We start from the raw sequence: 24,718 nt of genomic DNA on the forward strand, positions 1-24,718 counted from the left end.
AGTCAATTGGGTTCCTCTGGAGGCCCAGGTAACGTAATGAGGGACCGCTCTGACTGAGGGCCGGGCTCCTTTCTCCACAATCACATAATTAATCTCCTGATTCTACCACTCACCGTGTCATGACAGATACGTTTGTGTTTGGTGCATAATGGTGAAGCGCTGTGTGCTGCCCGCTCGCCTCTGTTTTGGAAAACGGTCATAAAGCCCGTTCCTTTCCGGCCTACAGAGGGTTCGAACAAAACAACGCTCCCTTTGGGCCCTATTAGGAGACAAAGAGAAACACACACACTTCTCAGGCAGGTAGCCTAATAATATGTCTGCAATTTAGATAATGACTGGGAGTGAGATAAACTGAAGTGTGTATTACAGGTAATTGGATCTGCAGCGTGTTGGCTACCTAAGCATATATGGGGTTGTGTATTGTGAGCTGCTCCTTCGGCTTCCGGGGGCACGAGGAGACGAGCTGTCAATGATAAGGATTGTGAGGCTTTGTAGCACGTGGAGTAATAACGGCTGATTTGAGCTGTTTTTTCCGCCCACACCCTCAGACATCATCAGAGCCCGAAGCAAATCAGAAGCGGCTTCGGATATCTGGCCCTGGACGCGGCACACTTTGCATCGTTCCTCCTCAGATCCCCGGCTCTCGCGAGCACGTCCAGTTAGTCGGAGGATGACAAATACAACACCCGGGGCTGTCAGAATGATCAAGTTGAGGGAGTTTTTTTCTCCAAGGTGAAGCCTGGAAAAGTTTGAGCCATAATGAGAGTTGTCAAGCCTGTGAGGTGAAGCGCAGAGTGCAGCAGGCGGCGGGAGCAGCGCGAGGGGGCCTTTGGGGGCCCGGTGGGCTGGATCTCCTCGGCCTTTAAAGAGATTACCTTGGCAGTGTAAGGAGCAGGTCTGCCCACGGGGTTTAGGGGGAGATAGGCCAAGTAGCCCATTACCAATACTGCAGAGGACCCTCACAAGCTTCATTAATAATCTGATGATGAATCACTTTAATTGGACCTTTATAGCTGTTGCCTAATCCCAAATCCCATCTTCTCACCTCCATTCTTAATGGGCTGGTAGTTTGTTTTTATTTCACACAATAATAATTTTTTTAATTGATTAAGCTTTTATTGCCTATTTCATGAAGGATGGCCGGGATGAATAGGAATTGTGACTAATGCAACGACTCTTTAACAAAGCGCTGCCTTCGCTCACAATGCTTAATTTGCGCTCTTCTTCTTCTTCAGGTGTGTCCATGCGGTTCAAAGCGGCGCCTGTTTTAAGACTACACACAGGGTCAGATTTCTCCCTCTCTTAATTAGATGAGGGATGGTCTAATTAAATCAAATTCATTATCCTCAGCTCTAGAAATCAAGAGGCTCTATTGGAAATAAGGTTAGGCTCCCCCTCATCCATCATGCCCTAACTAACCAATTTACAGGCCAGCCTTTTGCATGAGGCATTATTACCTTGTCATAAACACTTACCTTTAAAATCCTCGAATCAGGCCGTGATATGCTAAGCTTTTATCACATTAGTTTGTGCTACTGTGTCAGCCTCTTTCTGCCTAAGATAAAGTAGGCTCCCAATAATTCTATTAGCCACATAAGGCAGAGACAGTGCAAACGACTGCTATTTAAAGCCGGCTGATAATTCTGTATAATTAAGACATAGTACAGTTCCTCACGCAGAAGAGGGATCGAGGGCTTTTCTGTGGTGAAACAATGAAAAACACAACAAACAGCTCTGCATTCAGAGGTGCTGGAAAGTGAAAAATCCCACTTTCGCGCTCGTGTTAAGCCTTCGCGCCGTTAGCCGTACGCTTGGCGGCGGAGCCTCATTCCTGCAGCTGTGAGTCACGAGTCACTCCGCGTCCATTGTCTTGAAAACACAAAAAGCCACCGTCATGATGACTCTGAGCTCGACTGATCTATCTGAGCAGATGAGCCATTCATCATGCGGCTCCTCTTTGATATTACTGATGCCAAAAATGATTAAAATGCTGTATTTTAATAAACTGTCGCAGCAGCGCTCCACAGTTTATATCTCTGCATATTTATATCTGATTAGTGCAGGTTTAGCATGTGAATAGTCCGCGGAAGATGTGAGAATGCTGTTGCTTGAAATTTATACCCGTCCACCATCGGGCCACAAGCCCTTTAAATGCGGCGCGGCGGTGGAGCCATATTCTGAAACACATGAGGCCTGTCCTCTGATCTGTGTTGGAAAGTGAATTAGTAAGCTCCAGTCTAAAGCCAGTGATAGCAATGGGCTGAGAGCAGTGATTTGTTGGCAGTGTATATTACAGCCCATGGTCAGGGAGGGGGGGCACGGTGTGTGTGCATGTGTGTGTGTGTGTGTGTGTGTGTGTGTGTGTGAGGGATAGGACAGGGGGCCTTATCACTCAGTGTTTACTCACAGTAAATTGAGTTGAAATAATAGTCTTTCTCTGAGGCCAAACAATGGAGCAGGCTGCAGGCCGAGGGCCCGGGCTGGTGCAGCGCCGGCCTGCGCCACTTCAAAATGAAAGGCTGAGCCCGGGGCCATGAGGAGGAGGCGCGGCGGGAGCGGGGGGCCTTTATGTGGACGGCTACACCAGTCGCGGAGCAGACACCCCTCTGACAGGCACCTGGGTAGGACAACGGGGGGGAGAGAGGAGCGTGGAGCTGGGAGGAGGAGGAGGGGGGCGGTGAGGCCTCGGGGCTCTGTCATTAGGTCGCTGGTGGAAAGGAAGAAGACTGCCCCGGGGACAGAGGAGCGACAGGTCCCGGCGGGACAGCGAGCGCAACCTCTCAGTCCCCTGGGTCTGCGTGGGGACTGGTGGGACGTGTCGCTCTGTTAGCCCCCCCCCCCGCTTCAACACGCTCTTATAACCTCTGGCTATGGGTGAGCTCCAGGAGTCGGAGCTGCAGAGGGAGCGTGTGCGAGCTGAAAGAAGGAGGCGCAGGGAGCACATCCACGCAGACCCTCCTCTGCCATTGTCTGCGTATGCGTGTGCTTCAGCTGCAGCTCAGCTCTGCCTCTTCCCCTTCATTTATCACTGCGACGCAAAGTGCTGCCACCGCGTTATAGAAACAGCTGCTTTCTTCAGACGGCCACAGAGAATGGGCTGCCCCCCCACACACAAAGACACTCCTGGACCCAAAGAGAGTGTAAAATTGGAGGGTGAATGCAAACCTTTTTCCCGGCTGAGAGGGCTGACCACGGGTGTCACTGCGGCGGGAGACATTGTCATCGCAACTGAAGACAAATAAGCCTCCACGTCAGCCCGGGCGTGTGTACAATGAGTGGCAGGGGCACCGACATGCACGACCACAGCTGCTGCCGCATCACGCTCTCTGGAGAATTCATGAGGCGCTTTAACCAGGCCTTACACGTATGACTCATGTGAGGCACCTGTAACCCTCTGAGCTTCATTACAACACAGTGTCCGTTCATGAAGCCACAGCAGAGGCAAAACAGACGCGTCCGGGGTCATAACGCGGTAAGCGTCAGGGCTGCGGTGAGGCCGCCGAGTTGCAAGCGCCGCAGGGCCGTGCAGATACAGTTGGGTTGGCGGGGAGAGACGTGCCGTGCCATGCTTCTCCATTCCATTCTGTGCCTTAAAGGCTCCACGTGCAGGAAAGGGAATTCTGTCGAACCTGTTCTCTTCCAACTGGAGAGATGAGATTTTACACTCCGCCGAACACATGACAGAGAAATGCTCGCTGTGCGTCTGTGTGGGTGTGTGGGAAAGGCAGAGGAAAGCAGAGAGAGAGCAGAAAGGGCATCGAACGAGTCCTCTGCCAGACCACCTGGGGCAAAAAGCGTGCTTTAAGACGTGAGCGAAATAGTTTCACAGTAACATTAGCTGCTACGATGGAGAGAAAATTTCCCTTTCAAGATTAAACACACAAACACACACATGCACAATGCAGGCTGCAGCACGTCCACACAATTCATTTATTGTTCTTTTAGGCTTATTTGTACCTTGTGTGGAATGTATATCATAGATAACAATGATGAAGTGTCATGTGCTGCAGGTGTTTTCTAAAAGCTACGAGTAAAACAACAGAAGGTTTGTGAGGCTGTGAGCTCCTGCAGCTCCGTGCACATAAAAACACATTTATGCAAGAAATTAATAACAAGTAGCATCAGAAATACTGACAAAAGCAGTAAATTTTGCAGTATTTTTTTAAGTTTACACGCACATTTACCTTTTCACATCCAAGTATTCAGATTCTAAAAGTAGCAGTACTGCAGTGTAAAAATACTCCATTACAAGTAAAAGATCTGCTTTGAAAATGCTACGTGAGTAAATGTATTTAAAGAAATATATGGCTCATGTTTATATTATAGCGTTGCATTAAAGCAGTGTTTTATTGTACTTGATGGAGGTGGAGGTAACGCGTTGTACTTTATGAGGTCATCGTGTTTTCCATCTTAAGTCTGAAAACTGCAGCTGAAGTGGAATAAAAAGCAAAATAAGGTGGCGTTAAATGGAAATAATCTAGTACAAGTACCTCAAGTCCTGTGCTTCAGTACTAGTTAGGATCCACCAGTGGTCACTGACAGTAAAACAGCCCAGTTTTTAAAAATACTTCAGATTCTTGGTCCGTGTTTGAACGGCAGCAGCAGAAATCAGAGTCTGAGTTAAATTAGGAATAAAAATCAGTGCTTTGTTAAATCCAACGAGCTTCATCCTGAAAACACATCAAGTCAGTGAATTTAATAAGATCGCTTATAGCAGAGTGTCAGCCGTGTGCTGGTCCGTGCTTTCAGACCTCCGCCTTCGTCTCATTGGCTGAGGAGAAGCTGAGCCACCCGTTAAACACAACACAATCATTTCTTTTACTCTTCTAATATAAATTCATCACGTTCATGCGTGACCCGCTGGCCGGGCGCTCTTAAATCACACCAAAAAGGCGAAGAATGCCTAAAAAAAATAACGGCGGTGACGCACAGTGACCTTTTCCTCCCGCTCCGCCCAAAGATGGCTGCGGTTGGTAGGTGGTCTCGCTCATGCGGCTGACGGTCTTTAGTGAAGCAGCAGGTTTTCGGTGTGCTCCGCGGTGTGTGTGCGCCCCTCTGTCTGTCTGACACATTCCAACACCGCTCCCCTCTCCACGGCTCCTGACTACCAGGCCGTGGCCATGGTTACAGCCATACATCCATGCCAGCCCTCCGCACTCAAAGACATATTTGTTTGGCTAGTGTAGCTTCGTTCCTGACAAAAAAACACAGCTTTTTAGCATAACACCTGCTAATCTCGGGATTTAGCCCTTTGAAGAGGATTGCTGATCAGAAATTCAAATATATTATTTGAATGCTAATCTGAATGTTAATCCCTGGCCCCCGGGTCTTAAAGCATCCTGTCTTTCAATAACAATGTTTATTTTTCATTTGCTTTGCCTTTTTCATTTTCCCTCACCCCCCCGTCCCCCTACCCTTTATTTAGCTCTGCAGCCTGTTCCCTCGTGGATACTGAAGGTGGACTCATCTTTTAGAGCGTGCGTCCATGGTTTGGATGCTGCTGTCGATGGTTAGCATTCGCTTTGAGGTGAAATGCTCTGCCAAACGTCAGCCTTCTCTTAGTCTCAGAAAAAGGCATTTCCATGCACCTTGATTGTATTTTTGCAGCATTTTCATTACAGTTCCTGTTTGTTTTCCTCTCAGTTTCCTTGTTATCTTCCTAGATGTTATCTGCGCTGCGATGGCTGAATGTTAGCAGCGAGAGCAGACGAGCTCCAGGCCGATCTGGGTCTTCTTTAAATTATGTTTTAATTCGGAAAAATAAATGGCGAGACAAAAAAGGAGAAGATAATGAAAGCCGGACCAGACCAAAACATATACATCCTTATAAAAACCGCCACTGCTTATTGACTCATGTGAGCGCTAACATGGCGTGCTTCAGCTGTAATGGCCGACTGCGCGTCCTCAGCCGTTCGCCGTCCTTTGCGTATCTGCTTCTATAGCGCTGACTTTTGTCTCAGTTAAGACGCAGAGACAGAGAATCAAGGGCAGCGGGATCACAAACACACGGATCCGGATCTTGTGAACAACGTCTAATTCCTGCTCGCCTCACATTCTCTCCCTCCAAACTAATTTCGGGCTTAGACTGAATCTCTGTTAAGCAAACAGAGCCCCCTCACACAAGCAGCCTCCATCACAATGATCTCCAGATCATCTCTGCCCATTAAAACCTGGGCAAACACTTTACTTCACACCAGCACACTGAAGACTGGAGGAAGAGAAGAAGGGGAAACACACAAGGGCTTTTTTCACTCCTGCCCAGATTGTCTCTCTTTCTCCTTCGCTACCTATTAATCCACTATCTTTCAGGCCTGGTAAACTCCTCAAGATGGACATAGCTTGGTTGAGGGTGGAAAGGGGTCAAGCTCCGCTGGCCTCTGCACAGAGCTGTGGAATTTTTCATTAGTGCACAGCTGGGTCACAAGTGGCTCCAAAGCCGTCTTAATATTGTGTAGGCCCACAGATTAGGAGCGCAGAAAAGAAGCCAGAGCGCGATGCTCTCCTCCAGACCCTGTCTTTGCATATTTGCAGACTTGTGCTTTAGAACACCTCATATTACTGTTTGTTTTATTTCTTAGACCCAGAACCTCTGGGTCAATAGTAATTATAAAGCCCTCCAATCCAAATGTTGTTTTTTAACCATTCCAGCGCTGAATCTGTAAGATGAGTCCATTTATTTTCCTACAATAAAGAAAAGTGTCTGAGCTCCGGCCCGAGCGTCACGATGTGATCTGCTCTTTCAGGGGTTTTTCTCGTTTCCACGTGAGATCGCGATTGTTTGGATTTCTCCTCATAAGCATCGTGAGTGGACGTTAACTCCTGAGCAGAGCTGCAGTGATTCGTCGATTAGCTGAAAGCTGTTTGATATTCGGTTAATCGTTTCAGTCATTTTTCCAGCTAAAATGTCAAATATATACTGCTTCTCATTCATGATAGCAGATGAAGAGTCTTTGGGTTTTGGACCTCCGCATGAATAAAAGACACAATTTGATGGCGAATTTTGATTATTTTTGTTTTGTTTTTGACATTTTCTAGTCGTCAAATCAACGTGCAGATGAACGGTTAGCTGCAGCTGAGTCCACCTCTCATTAGACACAAATAAAACAGAAAGCTTGTGTATCTGTGGGCAGTTACAGGCAGCCATAGCTCCATACCATGTGATAGCCATTACACTTATTGTAGCCATCACTCTCCGCGCTCCCCCAGCTCTTTCAGAAGCGGCGATCACTCACGGTGGCGCTCCGAGCCGGCCGGGCCCTTAATGGCGGGCTCTGCTCCACCTCACGCAGATTAGCCGGGAAGGGGCGGACAAACAGAGACCCGGCGAAGGAATTATAAGAAATATATAAAATGGGTGCAGATGATTTTACAGGTGCTTTTAATGGCGGCCGTCCGGGGACTTGTGCTCGGTTCTCGGGGCGCCGCGTTGTAAACGTGTCACGTCTCCAGCAGTGATGGCCTTTACAAACGGCTTCACTTACCGGAGTGACAAAAGGCAGAGCGCAGCGCTTCAGAGCAGCCCTGTAATTCACCGTCTTCTCATTTATTTGTTCAAGGATCAACTCCGCTTTGAGAACAGGTAAAAAATAAGCAGCAGAAAAAGCCAAAATACAAAAAAACATGCATCCCTACAGGCGTCATTTCCTCGCTGGTGCTGTTGCTCAGAGTATTGTTTGCTCTGAGCTCTAAAAACTGAGCCTAAATGCAATGTTGCACTCATTTTACATACTCAGGAACACCAGCTGTCCAAACAGCCTCGTGTGTGCCTGCCTGCTTACTCTTGTATTTAGATGTGTACTTAGCCTCCTCTGCTGCCCAATACACTGTCCTTTTCACTCCGTGAGCTTTGTTCTACCTGTGTGGCTGGGGAGGATTATTTCCACGCTGTTTTCCCAGTGACTCATTAGCAGACACATGTGGAGGGAAGCGTCGAGCCGCTCGGTGCTGAAGGACAATTCTCGGCATGCCGCTGTTGCTGTTGGAGCTTTGCATGAACACGCAGCCTTATCTTATCTGTTTCTCGTGTCTCGTTCGCTCTGACACCAACATGGCAGACTGGTCAAAAATCATGAAGGATAACGCCTCGTCCTCTCCAAACTGTAGCTCAAGTGTTGAGTAATCTGTGAAGCTCGGGGCCGCTGCAGTGAGATCATTTGAACGAGGACTTGAGGGTTAGGATTTCTTTGTGCAGCTGTGCAGTGCAGCGTTATGGACAGATATGCCGGGGACGTCTGGCCGGGGACTCGTCCGAGGAGCCGCACATTCCAGCACATAGGAGCTCATGCTGCCATAGAAATAAAGTGGCCATATTTATTTTCACAACAGCGGATGTGTGGGATAGACGATCCTGGAAGCGCCTGGCTGCAGACTAACAGTAACCAGTGTCTTTTTACAGATCCGCCATAGCTCTGCTCAGCAGCTATTACTAAGTGTGCTCCCTCTGAGATGCAGGGCAGGTGCATGTGCATACGCTAACACATCGAACACGTCTCCGCTATTATCTCCGCTATGCCAAGTGCAATCAGCTCGTCTCATTCGTCCCCGGTGAGCTCGCGGGCAGCCGGCGCGGCGCTTTGGCGCAGGGAACAAGCAAACCCTGTGGCCAGAGCTGTGTGATGAAGAAGGCACCTTTGGGCCATTAGTGGTGTACACATCTCCCGTTAATGTGTTTTACTTTTACCTGCTGGGAGTTTAATTAAAAAACAAAGAGCCTCAATTTAAAGGCCATTATTATGCTAATGTAGTAAGCACGGGATGGTGATTAAGCAGCTTTTAGAGCTGACTGGAGCTGGCCCCTGGGAGCAGAAGGATGGCACTTTTTATTTGGCTTCATTACTCTCCATGAATCTCTGCTCCAAAGAGAAATGCTGATACTATGAAACAAGGTCAGCCACTGAGATCATTTATGGAGGCAGCATTATGGCCCCGCTCTTTCTGTGCTGTGCTGCTCACTGGAAGTTTGTTTGGAAAGCCTCCTCGTGGACGAAGGACGGATCAGGCCGTGCTCTAATTTACGCTTTTCTGCTGAAAATCATCCGTCCTCCTGCAAGCAATCAAACACTTGTATTAGCTAACTTCAGGTTGCTATTTTTAAACCAGTGCGGTCAACATCTACTGTGTGCTGCTTGTCGAGGACAACAGGACCGTACATAACAAAGTAATTTTCATGATGTTGAGACAAAGTTGAAAAGGTTTGCCTTCAACATCTGGGCATCAAATGTTTTCCTCTTTAGCTGAAGCTCTTGGTACCGTTCCTAAGAGCTAATTTTCACATACTAAGACGTGTCTCCTGAGGAGCATTCAGAGACCTCCACTGCCTCTGTGAGACAGACATGTTTGTTGTCTTTCCAGACGGCAAACAGAGAAATTTGGATGAGGGACGAGCCTTTCACTCACTAGAATTTGCTGAAATTTTCTCTGAGGCATGTGAAAACTTTGAAGCAACAGATTGACCCTAAAAAATATTCTTTCTTTTAAATCAGAGCCACTCTTATATTTATCAGCCGCCTGTTAGCTTGATTAGCATGAAGAAAAAACAGCTGGCCTGGCTCATACAAAGGTCACAAAAAACTAGCACCTCCAACGCTCCCTCATCAACATGTTTTATTTAATTTATCTCATTCTTACAAAAAACAAAGTGTACAAACAAGTCACCATTGAACAAGTTGTTTTAGCTAGCTTTTGAGGCGGTGGCAGGCAGATTTTGTTAGCTTCAAGCAAAGCCAGGCTAGCAGCTAGCTATCCAGGCTTAATGCTAAGCTAAGCTAACCATCTACCCTTATATTTACTGGAAAGATACTGGAAAGTCACAAAATGTTGAACTATTGTTTCCACAACCAGTTTCTTCCTGTTTTCATCCTGAATGCTAAAGCTAACCGGCTGCTAGCTGCAGCCATGCGTTTAGCCAGCAGTGACTGTGGTCTCAATGAATGAGCACGTTTCCCCCAAAAATAAGATATCCTGCTCAGCTCTGCTCAGAGAAAAGCTGATTGAAGGCGAAGCAGCTAAAGGTGGAAATATTAAGTCCGGCCGCTCCACACGCCCTCGGTCCTGCCCGGCGGCCCTCGCCTGACCTTCCCTCCGGGCCTCATCTCTCACCTCGCCCGTGATTGGCACGGCCACAGGTTTCCTGCTCAAACACGAGAGCCCATCTTCAAAGTAATAGCTTACAGCTGCTGCCTGGATAATCCTCATCCCCTCTGTCTTTGAAGGGATGCGGTGACATAATAGCCCCGGCTATTCTTCCCTAAATTGTTATGGTGTTTCTGCGAGTGTTGTTCAATAGCAGAAGGGGAGTAGGTGAGACTGTTGCACATGTTGCTAAATCTAGCATGATTATCAAGCGCCATAAGCAGCACCACACTCCCCCCCCCCCCCCTTGCTCTTATTCTTCTGGGTTTCTTTTATCCCGCCCTGTCCTCCCGATGCTTATCACTGCGGCAGAAGCATTAAACGTAATGTCTGTAGAAGGGAAATCATTGGCAACATGTGGTGAGAGCTTAAGATGTTGTCACACTTTAAGTTGCCTATAATCTGTTCAAAGGGAGGCTGCATAGTTCTCCAAAGTGCCTGGAAAAGGGGGGAAGAAGAAGAAGAAGAGGAGCGGCAGAGAGGCCGAAGCCTCTCAGCTGCACTTGGCTCGGCTGAAATGTTCATCAGACAAAATAACTGTCGCTCCCTGTTGGCTTTTGTCTTCTTCATAATGCTCTTTTTTTGTTCTCGTCTGTGTTTTTTCTGCGTTTGCTGAAGACGCAGCTCGTAGCGTTACAAGCCTCAGCAGTGTGATAATCTGTCACGGCGAGGAGAAAACCGTAGATCAGGTAGGAAAGAGCAGACGAGGGATTACAGGTACGTGGACTCAGGATTAAAAAGAGGGACGTAATGATTCCTGCGGGACGAGGCTAAGTGCTGAGACGGGCTCTTTTTTCATTTATGAGTCCAGTCCTGGGGAGGCCTGGGTAAATATTGACAGTTCTCTCTGCTTGAGATGCGGCCATTGATCCACACGGGAGGGTCTCGTCGCTTGATCTGTGCGCTCAGGTGTGGGAGGGGGGAAAGCCGGGTCGTCGTGCTGGTGGTCTTCTTTGTGGTCTCTTTTAAACGCAGACCGGCTTAAAGGTGCCGATCGGGCTGCCCGTGCGACACTGGGAGTCGTGTTACCCAAACAGCCGAATGCGACGGGTCAGCGGGATCAAGCAGCAGCAGAACGAGGGGAACGATCGGCAAATCAGTTCAGGTCTGATTCCAGTCACACCGACAGCGCTCTGATACCTTTACAGAGACGCTAACGCCATCAGCCGCTGTCGAGCTGTTTCTCTATATATAAAACCATCATTTCCATCTGCTCCTCCGTCTCCTGTTGGCACGCCGGCCCACTGGCCTGCTCCTCAAACCACTAATCAGGTAATGTCGGGGAGGCTGAATGGCGTGCCTCCCCCTGGTCAGCCTTCACTGCTCACACAGTGGTGTTGTTTTAAAGAGCATTCTTTAGCAGCTGAACTTGGAAAGGTATTAAAGTGGGATTAGGCTCCTCCACAATCCACTGCTTGTGTCATTCAGGGAGTTTGTGTTCTCCTCTCCCCACTGCCACCTCCCCACTCCTCCTCTGTTTGATTGTGGCTAGCCGCAGGAGTGGGACTGACTGTGCCTTTCAAAGGAGAGGGGTAGGGTTAAATCCCTAGTCCACTGCTCCCTGCTAATTCTCCTTGTTCCTTAGAGAAGGATTTACTTCTGCTGCCAGCTTCTCAAAGGCCTTCTCTGCCCATCCGAAAAGTCGCCGTTGCCTTCCTGTGGAGGTGTGGTTGCCATAGAAGGGGCGTCATGCATGGCTATTCCATCTGAACCCCGCTGAGAATGGGGACCGGGGACTGAAAACAGGCAGAAAGTCCGGATTAGACCCGGGGACAAAGCAGGACAGGAAGATTCCAGAAGGGACGAATAGGAATTACAGCAGCAAAAATAATGCAAAGTGACAGAGAGGGGAAATAGAAAAATAATGGCTTACAAGATTAGACCCGGCGAGGAGAAAGAAGAAAGGAAAGAGGGTTGAATGAGAATGTTTTCATCTAGATGAGAAGATTTGAGAGAGCGGTCGTAGGTGAATGCGGACTCCTGGACGTATCAAAACCGCGCTAACAAGTCATTTCCTCAACTTTTGCTCTCTTTCTTCGCCTAAGCCGGCAATCATTAGCTAAACATGAGAGCCGGAGCTGGGAACTCGTCTTGACAGATTCATCACCTCTTTTCCCTGATCCCAGCATGTAACGCGCTAATCCCTCTAAAAACTCCAAACAAGTGCCTGAATATTCAGTTTGTCTTTGCAGGACTGTGTCGAGGAAGACTTTCCGTTTCAGCATCCAAACTTCGTTCGGGAGGCAGATCCAGGTTGTCACTTCAACGAGAACCCCGCTTGTTTGAGAAACATGCCAAATTTTCTTTTTCAGGGGATTATCCTGCAGCTTTTTCCATAGTTGAATAATAATCTTCTTAACTTATTGTAATAAATGAAAGATTAAAGGATTTCATGAACCCTGTGAGCGCCCGTTCCTGATATCTCTGTTGTTTTGCTGCTGCGGGATGGTTAAAAAGAAAACGAGACGCTCTAAGTGGCGCTTTGTGCGCCGGATGCAGGTGTTGATCTCCATCAGAGTGGATGAAACCTGCACAATGACCAATAATCCACTGATGTGATGTCATTAAGATGATCTGATGAGCAGAGGTGATTCTTCGACGAAGCTGCATTTACAACAGCGGAGCGTGCATACAGCTGCTCATACGCATGCGTTTCCACGTGTGAACACACACACGCACACACACACGCCATATCTGCACTCAATCAGCACCTATAACAGCATTACCATAACAAAAGCGTCCTTTGGTTTCCCTCCTCTCATATTTACACATTATATTCATCACTATCGCTCATCCCTGTCCCGAACCAGCAGATGATGTCAATTGCTCCTCTTGCTGCCTCCCTGCCTTGCACAATGAAATAGATGTTCACCACAAATAGATAGGCGGCTGCCAGCTGTCTTCCAGACCAGGGCAAACAAAGAGGCCACTAATAAATCCAGCTTTACGGCTGGACAAGATCAACCACACTCCCTGCCTTCTTGCTCCATTTAATGTGGCTTCTTCTGAACAACAGAGAACAAATTAAATGCCTCTCAGTCACCAATAAAACAATGCAAACATCTTCCTGAAAGGATATAAAAGAAGATGGAGGCGTTGTCTAGGAAATGGTGATAGAGGCAGTGTTGCACCATAGAGGCATGATATTAGACAGTAAGATGAAATATGAAGAGAGTGGAGGGCGGCCCAGTAGTCTGCCATGAATCACGCTCTGATACGGGATCTGATGCACGCGGGGCGTCCTGGGTGTGAGAGAAAGGTGTAAAATGTCGGCAAAGACTTGATTGGGATCATCAGGGTTTGGTGATCGCTGCACTAGAACGCCATCCAGCCTCTTTTGTAGATTGGTGGGGGGGTTTGGGTGCCCATGACTGAGCCTGACCCACCCTCGAAATTTTAACAGATGAGCTGCTGCCAAAGGAGCCACCTCCTTGGCTGCCCACAGGACCAGCAAGCCAACTGGACTCTTAATCAAAGACCCTCAATGGGGCGAAATGAGGCCGCACAACTGGCCAATGAAAGCGCTTAAAGCAGGTCTATGTCACTGCGGCTACGCAAACCGCTGTGACAAGTACAAGGTGGCGGTAAATGTTGAGACATGGTGTAACACGAATGGTTAGATCTGTAAATAAGTTCATTTAAAGTCATTTCACTCTGAGCAGCAGCCACGTGGCTACAAGTGGGAGTTTTAGGATGATGAAAAATGCTAAAACTGAGTGTAATTATAGCACAAACAAAGAAGAAGTTTTAGATCTAATCTAAATTTAAGGTTTGCTAACATTAGCCACCATGAGCTACCGGTCATACCAGACCAAGAAAGGTTACGTCTGCAAAAATAAGTGTGTTAACATTTCACTTTTTCACGTTTTGGTCCGCAGCAGCCACCGTAGCTACAAGTAGCCTTTGTAGGGTGATTAAAAAAATAAACCTGTCTGAAGTATGCTAGCATTAGCCACCGTTAGCTGGTCATACCACTGAAGGCTGTAGCAGTAAAAACCTCTGAATGCACTGTCGAAGTTACACAGCGTTGCCTGAACAGCTGATTCACCAGCTTCATCTTCTCCTCTTCCTCTGCAGGTTGTTTGCCACCAAATGCAGCGGCTGCATGGAGAAAATCGCCCCCACGGAGTTCGTGATGCGCGCCCTGGAGTGCGTCTACCACCTGAACTGCTTCTGCTGCTGCGTGTGCGACCGGCAGCTGAGGAAGGGCGACGAGTTTGTCCTGAAGGAGGGCCAGCTGCTCTGCAAGATCGACTACGAGAGGGAGAAGGACTTACTCAGCTCGGTCAGCCCCGATGACTCAGACTCAGGTGAGCCCTCTGCACCCTCGCACACGAGGGTGAGAACGGCACCGTGGTGCGACCGTCACATGGCACTGGGGTGTTGTATTCTGTACGCTCCGCTCCATCGCAGCTGCGGCCGACGCAGGCGTACACTGTCATGGATCTAAACTGCTTTTAGCCTTATATTAAAATGTGAATTTGCCCCTGAACTGGTTTCCAGATCGTTTCCTGGGAGATTTTTCCGATCCCGCATGCAGCCCAGGCAGTAAAACCTTCCAACATGGCTCCATCTGCAGCTCTTCAATGGCTGATAGCGTTCTAATTCGAGCAGGGGGCGTAGGTTTATGATACAGTAGGAAGTGGAAACAGGACGAAGCCAAGCCACCCTGTATTAATGGCTCTCCGTGCGTGGGCAGGGTCTGGTGCTGGAAAGAATTAAATCACTGTATCATGGTGAGTGACAGAGGGATTTGGGGCCTTTCTGCAGAAAGCCTGCTCCTCCGCTCTTATCAGCTCTAGTGTTCCTCGCCTATAGCCTCCACACACAATGAGGCATCTCGCCAAGCCTCACTGTTCACCACCATCTGGCTCACATTTAGACATGCACAAAAGCGGGGAATTTGTCAAATACATCTGTGCCTGTGTCAACTTTTGTCAACTTGTGGGAATATTTGCTCGGCGTCTTCCTCCGTCGGCCGTGTCCCGGCGTATCGCGCAGGCATGTCTTTTGTGCACGTCTCCGAGTTTCAAGACGGAGAAGACATGAGCAGAGGTTAACCTCGGCATGTGGCAGATGAAGTGCAGGTTTGCAGTGGAGATGCTTATCGCTGAGCCATCCTCACAGCCCCGAAATCGCCAGGATTGATTAACAACGCCGCTGCTTTCACTTTGGAAAGGCGTGTTTTCAGCCACGCAGAAGGATAAACCATGTTTTCATAATTCCTTCATTTATTTTTCATGCTATGTTTACATAGCTCTGTGGCCTTCGTGGCAAGTCAGGCTGAAACGTGTGAGTCACTGCAGTAACTAACATCTTTCATGCCGCAATTATTCAGCAAACAGCAGTTTAAACTCCATTAAAATTAGAAGAAAACGCAGTTATGAAGCCATTCATTTACACACAATAGAGGATAAACCTTGAGTCAGGTTTCACTTTGTTTTCGTGCTCTTTTCAGTTCAAAGAAATTAAAGATGCTTGTGTTTCATTTCAGAATTACGGACTCGTTGTGAGCATGTAGTTACTGTGTGTTAAAGCTGCAAACAGGCATTTCCTTAAAAGTGGAACTCTAATAAAAACCAAGTTTTTATTTTGTTTTAATGGCACATCGTAGGATAGAAGCATAAAAATTACACCGATTTTACTACCCAAAACTGTGATATCCCGCAGCTGATGGTAAAAACGTGCAGTCCGCTCTGAAATGGAGCTGAAAACTGGACTTCCCTGCTGTGTCATGGGAGATGCATTTCCCATATGTACTCGTGTTTCCTGTTTCGTGTTGCACTTGATGTAGTGTTCTTATCAGAGATTGATTTAGTGTAAATCAGACAAAGCTGAGAGCCATAAATAACCAGTGACGCGGCGTCCAGTTCAGTGACAAATGTGCATATTTCAGCGCGCTCTCCGCCGGCAGAGCTGCAGACTTCTGTGCGTCTGATCGTACATGTGGCCTTTTCCTTTTGTAATAAATTGATAACAAAGTATCAGAAACACATGTGTCTCCTTTGATTATGCACTTGCGGTGTGTGAATCTCCCAGAAAATGGAAGAACAGAAATAAATTTATCAGCAGACTGTCTCTGACTAAAAGGGTGTAGTCGGTTCAAGCTTGTGCTGACGATACAGAAAAATGACTCTCTGCAGAGAAAAGTGACGATGAGGAGCTGGACATCAAGCCGGAGAAGGGCATAGGAGGCCAGGGGAAGGGGGATGATGGGAAGGATCCCAGGAGGCCCAAGAGACCACGAACCATCCTGACCACTCAGCAGAGACGGGCCTTCAAGGCCTCCTTTGAGGTGTCCTCAAAGCCCTGCAGGAAGGTAAGACGGCTTCAGTAAAGCGAGCGCAGCCTTTTCTTACTTCCCTGCTCTGCATTTGGAGTGAGGGATATTTAGATGCCGACCGCGAGCCCTACAGTAGTTTCACAAATAAAATTCTCAAATTAAAAAAATCTCCCCCACCTCACAGCTGAGCTTTGAAGTGGCGAGCAGCGTTCTGTTCTGCGTTAGCTGCGGCGGGCTGGCGTAACGCAGCCCGCCTGCACCGAATGTCATACTGAGATAGCAGAAGGGCCTCGGCGGCCCTGGCCCCGAAACAGGCGCTGCGCCCGGGCCAAGGCTTTGAAGAGGCAATAACCAAGAGGTCCAAAAAGACCGCTGCATCCACTCAGCGTTCAGCTGGAGTCAAAGCGGCGCTGTGCCTGCTGGATGTGTGGAGGAGGCCGAGCTTCCCGGGCTGCTGTGAAGTGCTTTGTTTTCTGCCGGGATGCTGCTAATCTTTTGTCCCGCCGGTTTCAGGTGAGGGAGACGCTGGCCGCGGAGACGGGACTCAGCGTTCGGGTGGTGCAGGTGTGGTTCCAGAACCAGAGAGCTAAGGTGAGAGCAGCTAACAGAGTGGATTAGCTGTTGTGTCCACACTCAACAGCCTTGTTCCATCTCAGAGTCCAGCTAATAAATCACCACAACTATGTGTGTTAAACTTATCGCATTCCTTTCGCAAATGTTTAAAAAAAAGCCTGAGGAGTTGCAAATCTAGCTCGCTCTTGCATTAAATGTCTACGCCCTCCTCTTCTCTGATTGTTATCTGGTGAAGAGCTTTGATACTTGACAATGAAGTGCTCTCAGACAGATTCTGTGCAGTTCATTCGAGGGTGAACAGCGAGGAGCATCCTTTTTAAATTAAAGAGTGCATGTTAGTTTTGGTGGTTCCTCACAACTTTGACTCCTTCCTTTCAGATGAAGAAGTTGGCAAGAAGACAGCAGCAACAACAAGAACAACAGAATTCTCAGAGACTCGGCCAAGGTACGATACCGCACAGAGCCTGCAGCGCGACGGAGGCCCGCCGCCTCCAAGCTCGTCTCTGGGAAGAGTTTTATTCACATTTAAAGCCCCCTTCACCTGAAAAAAGCTGGTTCACTGTGATGAAGGTTTCCACATTCAAACTTGTATGTCCGAGCATTTTTCTGACGTAACAACAAGAAGCTAATCATAGCCCAGCAGTGTGGAAACATGCAGTATGCAGAGCGTGGATGATTTTTTAGCTAAGGAGTTAAACTTTGGGGGAAAAACAGACACAAATTATTATTTAAAGCCTAACAAAACATGTGGAGGGGGTCTTTAAAATCATTGCATTGGACAGTTTTAAATGTTGACATCAAGCTAGAAGCCCGACACGATGATGCTGATCAGTGATATCATCAGAGTGTCTTCTCTTCGCGACGCTACGTTGCATGATAAGAAAATGTGTTGTGAGAATAAATTCAATAATTACACTGAGCGGCAGATAGCAGACACGTCAGCGGGTAAACAAGAACGCTTCACATTGAAAGCAAGACAAATATTCTGTGTGGAGGCCACAAAGCCACTGCAAAGCCACAGTCAGTCCACAGCAGGACGACTGTAGGTTTCCATGGACACACTGAGGGACGCAGGCGAGCGGTCCAGGCTTGTGGAGGTGATTCTCCCTTTGTTTCCATCAGGGTTAGTCTCTTCGCCCTTGGCCTTCGATGAGCTCGTGAAGGTCTAAAGTTACCAGGGGTTCTCAGCCCCACCTGTCTGCACCCCCCCCCCGCATGCTCACTCTCTGACAGCTTTCCCCCATGTCCCCCCCCACAGAGGTGATGTCCAATCGGATGGAGGGGATGATGAACTCCTTCACACCGCTGGCTCCGCCGCAGCAGCAGCTGGTCGCCATGGATCAGAACGGTTACAGCACAGACCCGTTCCAGCAGGGGCTCACCCCCCCACAGATGCCCGGGGACCACATGAACCCATATGGTGAGCATTCGCCGGCCGCCCACTCCTGCCCGGAACGCACACACACGCCTGCCCCCCCAGTCAACCCCGCAGCTCCCCAGTGTGTTCGGGCCCTGATTTAAGCCGCTCACACACACACACACACACACACACACACACACGCACGCACACACACGAGCAGCTTCTCCTCCCACATGAGACAACACCCAAAACGCCATCGTGTTCTGAAGTTCATTTTCAGATCTGTTTAATATGGTTTTACCTCCCCGCCTCCAGCTCCGAGACATGTCCTGTTACTGATGATGTTTTCCACCGGCGGTTAAAAACATGTGGTCGGCGCGGACGGCCGGAGACAAAGTGCCGTCCGAGCGGTGATGGAGGGCTGCGGGAGCTAATGAATCAGAATGAGAAAACAACAAAGTCTCTGATTTCTGGGTGATAGAGCGAAGAATTAAAATGCAAACAAGGATGGAGGGGAGAAAAAATCAGTCAATCAAGTATTAGTCCACAGGATGTAACTGGAATAACACATTTCTAAGTGATGTCCTCAACAAGCCCCAGAGGGACCATTTCCTGAAGTTCATAACTTCCTTATAATTTGCCTCCATTTAGTTCTTCTCAGTAGTAAGAACCCAAATCCCCCGTCTCATCACTCTCCTTTGGTTTGGGGAAAAGAACAATATTGGCAAGGCATTAAAAGATGTGTCTCAAATCACTGTCCCCATTTTGTGCAACACTATCATTAAGATCCAGAGTGTAATAAAGTTAACTATTCCCTCCAGAGAAATAACATGTTGAGGTTTTATGAAAGGCGGAAACAGTTGCTATTAACCAGATCTTTTAGGAGGATGCCCCTTGTTTACATGCGCCCTCATAGACCGCAATTGTCCCAGCGAGGGCAGCAAAAAGTGAGCTTTGATGATAACCAACAAAACAGTTCTCCCAACTGTGATGACACACAACAGCAATTTCTCAAAGTGACTATTAGTAATTATGATTTCCCAACGCCGCCGTAAATCTCAAATGTGAGCGTGCATTGATTTCAGAGGGGGTTTGTTTCTGAATGACGCCTCTGCCACCGAAGCCTGACGCCTGTCTCCGTATCGCCTCTCCGCAGGTAATGATTCTGCATTCCATGACATAGACAGTGACACGTCTTTAACCAGCCTCAGTGACTGCTTCATGGCGTCGTCGGAAGTCAGCTCCATGCAGGCCCGCGTGGGGAACCCCATCGACCGCCTCTACTCCATGCAGAACTCTTACTTTGCATCATGAAAGAGAAGAGCGGCCGACGTCAGCACAGAATAAACTGCCCATCTCAACCTGAAGCGCGATGGCCAGGAGTTTCTACGCTAACACGGACCCGGCGGAGGAAGCGCCTCCTGGTTATGTGCTGAAGCTTACTCAAAGATAGTAAAACCACTTGTTGTAGGACAGTGAAGATTCCTGGGGAAAAAGACTTAAATATTGTTAGAGATTATTCGGTAGGATTGCTTATCTGTCACAGGAGATATTACTCTTTTCTTTGTTCACTTAAAGAAAACAAGTAGATATTGAAGCCACTTATTACACACTCTCAAACCAAATAACACAGTGAATTTATACAGTGCATGATCAAATGTAAACTAAAACTTTTTGTAAGCCCCCCCTGGTTAAGATGTGGTGTTTGGACTGTTTCTTCTTTACACTACATGGACTTCCATGTTCACCGTTAGCATTTTGATCACTTTCAATAGGTCTAGATATTGTGTTAATAGTAAATAGGTGCAGCATGTCTGCAAGAGTGACTGTACATTTGTGTATGTATGAGAGTTTGTGGTGAGAAAGTTGTTTTAGAGGAAAAGAGGAGAATTCAGTGGGCAAGCAGGATCAGTGAAGTGTAAATACTCTCCCCAGGCAAATTGGATGTGCATGTTAAAAATGGAAAGCATTCTATTTATTTAACTATAACAGGCTCTTGAAGGTGCATATTAAAACTGAAAAGCTTTATTTAAAAAGGAGAGCATTTTTTTGTTGAGCAATTAGTGAGTTCATGAGTGTCACAGCTCATCTGTATGCCTTTTAATATGAAGATTAACCCTTTTGTTTCGTTTTTTCTTCAGCCAAGCTGTAAATGAGCAATGTTGCTATTTATTTCGTACAGACCATAAACCTTTTGTTGTCATTGTCATATGTGCATTCTCAAAATGTTAAAGTTGCTAATTGACCAAAGTTGACTGGTTTGATGAATAAACAATGTCTTTCTCCTGATAACATTAAATAAATGCCATTCAGTGATCATTTGGTAACATCTGCCTGCTTAAGTACTCTCAGCATTCAGTGCTACAGTGGTTAGCACGTGCTAACATGCTAAGCTGGTAAACACACCTGCTAAACAATGCCATGTTAGCGTTTTCCTAAGGAGCACATTAGCATGCTGTGTTTAGCGTGCAGGCCGCGACCTCGAGCGTGGAGGTAGACTTGTCTTACTTACAACCTCGCTGTGAGCACATTTTGTTTGCGAGGACGCTGAGGCAGAAGCATGTGCGTGTAGTGAAGGCAGGTCAGAGAAGAGTTCAGGTGACATACCAATACAGCTGCACCACTAGAGAGCGAACCCCACCTATAACCTCAGGGCTTGTCGGGGCGGCTGCTTGGAAGTACCATCTGGGTGCTCCTTCATCTCTCTGACAGCTCCTCAATGTGGCCAGGCAAGCTTCCGCCCACTGTCTGCGAGGTCATGTGACCACGCAGGTAAACAGTGCCTTTATGACGCTCCGCGCTACTATGACTCAATATATTCCCACTGATCCTCACGACAGGGTTTAATAATCTCTGCTGCTGTTCATGAGCAGAAGGAGCGCATGAAATTGTCAAATGTGTGAGGATTTAGAGCATGAGCGCGCTGCGGTGTGTGTGTGTGTGTGTGTGTGTGTGTGTGTGCGTTATCAAGTCTTCAATCTGACAGCCAGGTGTTGGACTTGTTGGCAAGGTTACAGCACCATTTATCATCACTTGTCACACCAGTAGGTGAGCGTCCCAGGAAGCATCAGGCAGTGACATCATCTGAGTCTGGAACCTGATTGGATGAGATTCGTTTGACAAATGACAGAAAAATGGATCGTAACCTTTGGCTTTGTGCAAGATGCAAGAAAAGTGTGTCGAGCTGAGCAGGAAACCGTCAGTCCGTGTGTCTGTCCGTGCTCACGTCTGTAGGTTTGTAGTATATGTGTGGATTAAAGTGTGAAAGGCTGAGTAAACAGACGTGACAAAGGCTCCCATTTACCGTAAACATGGAGGGGGCTGCAACGCACACGGCGTGTTTGCACGGGACAGACAACACAATTAGGCTGAACCTCTCCCTTTTCAAGGCAGGCAGGTGAGCTTACAGAGAGGTGTGTGGAGGACAGAAGGCCCTGCAGCTGGAGCTGTGAGAGGAAACCCTCAAAAACCAGACATTCTCCCACATGATACGCCTGAAAAACGTGTATTTGTAGTTATTTCCCTTGTAAATATTAGAATTATAGAAATAATATACAAATAGATATAAGACTGAGGCGCTGCAGCATATAATGAAACTGATAAGGATAAAAACACAACAGAGCTCAACATCTCCTAAAGCTGAGCTAACCAGCTGCTACAACCAGCAGCAGGCTAACAGTTCCCCCCGTTTCCAGTCTTTACGCTAAGCTAACCAGCTGCTACAACCAGCAGCAGGCTAACAGTTTCCACCTGTTTCCAGTCTTTATGCTAAGCTAACCAGCTGCTACAACCAGCAGCAGGCTAACAGTTTCCACCTGTTTCCAGTCTTTATGCTAAGCTAACCAGCTGCTACAACCAGCAGCAGGCTAACAGTTTCCACCTGTTTCCAGTCTTTATGCTAAGCTAACCAGCTGCTACAACCAGCAGCAGACTAACAGTTTCCACCTGTTTCCAGTCTTTATGCTAAGCTAACCAGCTGCTACAACCAGCAGCAGGCTAACAGTTTCCACCTGTTTCCAGTCTTAATGCTAAGCTAACCAGCTGCTACAGCCAGCAGCAGGCTAACAGTTTCCACCTGTTTCCAGTCTTAATGCTAAGCTAACCAGCTGCTACAGCCAGCAGCAGGCTAACAGTTTCCACCTGTTTCCAGTCTTAATGCTAAGCTAACCAGCTGCTACAGCCAGCAGCAGGCTAACAGTTTCCACCTGTTTCCAGTCTTTAAGCTAAGCTAACCAGCTGTTACAACCAGCAGCAGGCTAACAGTTCCCCCCTGTTTCCAGTCTTTATGCTAAGCTAACCAGCTGCTACAACCAGCAGCAGGCTAACAGTTTCCACCTGTTTCCAGTCTTTATGCTAAGCTAACCAGCTGCTACAACCAGCAGCAAGCTAACAGTTTCCACCTGTTTCCAGTCTTTAAGCTAAGCTAACCAGCTGCTACAACCAGCAGCAGGCTAACAGTTTCCACCTGTTTCCAGTCTTTAAGCTAAGCTAACCAGCTGCTACAACCAGCAGCAGGCTAACAGTTCCCCCCTGTTTCCAGTCTTTATGCTAAGCTAACCAGCTGCTACAGCCAGCTACCTGTTTCCCCATGTTTCCAGTCTTTATGCTAAGCTAACAGTTTGCCCCTGTTTCAAGTCTTTCAGCTAAGCTAACCAGATGCTGACTGTGGCTTCATATTTTACCGCACAAGTAAAATATGTCAGGCTAGCTCTTTCCAGTCTTTATGTTTAGCTAACCCGCTGCTACAACCAGCATCTGGCTAACTGTTTCCCCTTGTTTCCAGTCTTTATGCTAAGCTAACAGTTTCCCCCTGTTTCCAGTCTTTATGTTAAGCTAACTCGCTGCTACAACCAGCATCTGGCTAACTGGTTCCCCATTTTGCCAGTCTTTAAGCTAAGCTAACCCACTGCTGGCTGTAGCTTCATATTTTGGTGTTGATCTTCTCGTCTAACTCTTGGCAAGAATTCAAATTACCAAAACTTTGAATTGTCCCTTTAGTTTTAATAATTCACTCGAATGAGCGGCTGTGGCTGCAGGGAGGGGCCCGTGCAGACATGACAGGGTCCAGAATTTCGTGCTACGCCTCCATTTGTCTCTATTTTTCCAAACTATCCAGGCTTTTACTCGTCTCCACCCAGACTCTCGGTGCACAGCGTTAGTGGGAGCAGACAAACTAGAAACACAAACTTCCCCAGGATGCATTTTATTGACCATTCACACCTCCACACTTTACTTCCTCGTGCCTTCACCCTCTTCAGCTCAAGCCTCCGATCTGCCCAGCAGTAACAGGCAGTGAGTGAATAAAACCTGTGTCAGTGCTTGTTCTCTGGCACTTGGACCTGAATCAGCCAAAGAAGACACTTAGAGGTTGAGGTAAGTGTGGCCTCGATAGGAAAACAGTCGTGCTGAAACCTGAGCTGAAGACACACAAACTCACGGAGAGTTAAGAGTCGGCCTTCAGTAAACTGTTCACACATTTACTCTTCTGCCGTTCTGGCACCACGTAGGAAATGAGCCTAGTGACAATATTTTCATTAGATAACCAAAATCCTGAAATTTTCCACCTGAGACACAATTGAAGGTTTGTGATTCATTTTCTCTCCTTACTGTTGGCGTCTCCTGCCCAGCTCATGGAAAACATATGGAGCTTGATTTGTTATTTGGGGTAATTTAAAGCAAGATTCTCACCAGCTGCCCCATAAAAGCTCAGCGTGACCTGAGACAGTAGCTGAGGAGTAGGCAACAAGGCGGCGTGTCCCACCATCACTTCATCACACTAAATCAGCCAGGGAGTGACTCATTCAAACCATGCAACACTTTTATTTTGAAATTTTGAATTTACTGTACTTGTAATTGGCATTCCTAATTGTCATTTCTCAACATCACATTTACAGCAGACCCATATTACATTTTTTTAACAAACCAAGCCCAATTAATTGTTGCTTTGCGGGGCCAAAGACACTCAGACGTTTGTGGGCTCAGTACAGTCTAGATTTCTTCTCATGATTTCACAGAGTTCACAGGAGTTCACAGCGAGTCCCCAGAGGGAGCCGGGGGGAGCTTTTGGGTGTTTTCGTTGGGCATTTTCCATGGCGTGTGGTTAATTGTTAAGGGAGACTTTTAACCAGCGTCTGACACATATTCTTTGAGCCTTGAGGGCTTGAGCATAATCAAATGACAGACTATGCTGTGGTTTTGACCAAGGAGAGGGGTCACAGCCAAACATCCAAGCATGTCCTCACAGCAGTGCGTTGCTTTATTGTGTCAGTCAGCAGCACAAAACACCGCCGCCACGGTATGAGGCATTGTTTGCATGCTACATGTCCAACACACATGCAGTAACAGTGGTTTACTCTTTCTTGATCCAACAG

The 24,718-nt window shown here is 47.6% G+C and overlaps 1 protein-coding gene across 2 annotated transcripts in view; it reads left to right on the top strand.

The window, feature by feature from the left end:
* Positions 1–20,666, top strand: part of lmx1bb (LIM homeobox transcription factor 1, beta b) — a 42,518-nt gene extending 21,852 nt beyond the window's left edge. For both annotated transcript variants that reach the window (XM_070964477.1, XM_070964476.1), the window contains 6 exons: positions 14,209–14,441; positions 16,275–16,450; positions 16,928–17,005; positions 17,366–17,432; positions 18,246–18,407; positions 19,504–20,666. In XM_070964477.1, the coding sequence (XP_070820578.1) occupies positions 14,209–14,441; positions 16,275–16,450; positions 16,928–17,005; positions 17,366–17,432; positions 18,246–18,407; positions 19,504–19,661 (874 nt within the window). In that variant the 3' untranslated portion in view covers positions 19,662–20,666. The remainder of the gene's footprint in view (positions 1–14,208; positions 14,442–16,274; positions 16,451–16,927; positions 17,006–17,365; positions 17,433–18,245; positions 18,408–19,503) is intronic.
* Positions 20,667–24,718: the final 4,052 nt, after the last annotated feature.

Source organism: Chaetodon trifascialis, chromosome 6, assembly GCF_039877785.1.
Source record: "Chaetodon trifascialis isolate fChaTrf1 chromosome 6, fChaTrf1.hap1, whole genome shotgun sequence".
NCBI classification, from domain to species: domain Eukaryota; kingdom Metazoa; phylum Chordata; class Actinopteri; order Chaetodontiformes; family Chaetodontidae; genus Chaetodon; species Chaetodon trifascialis.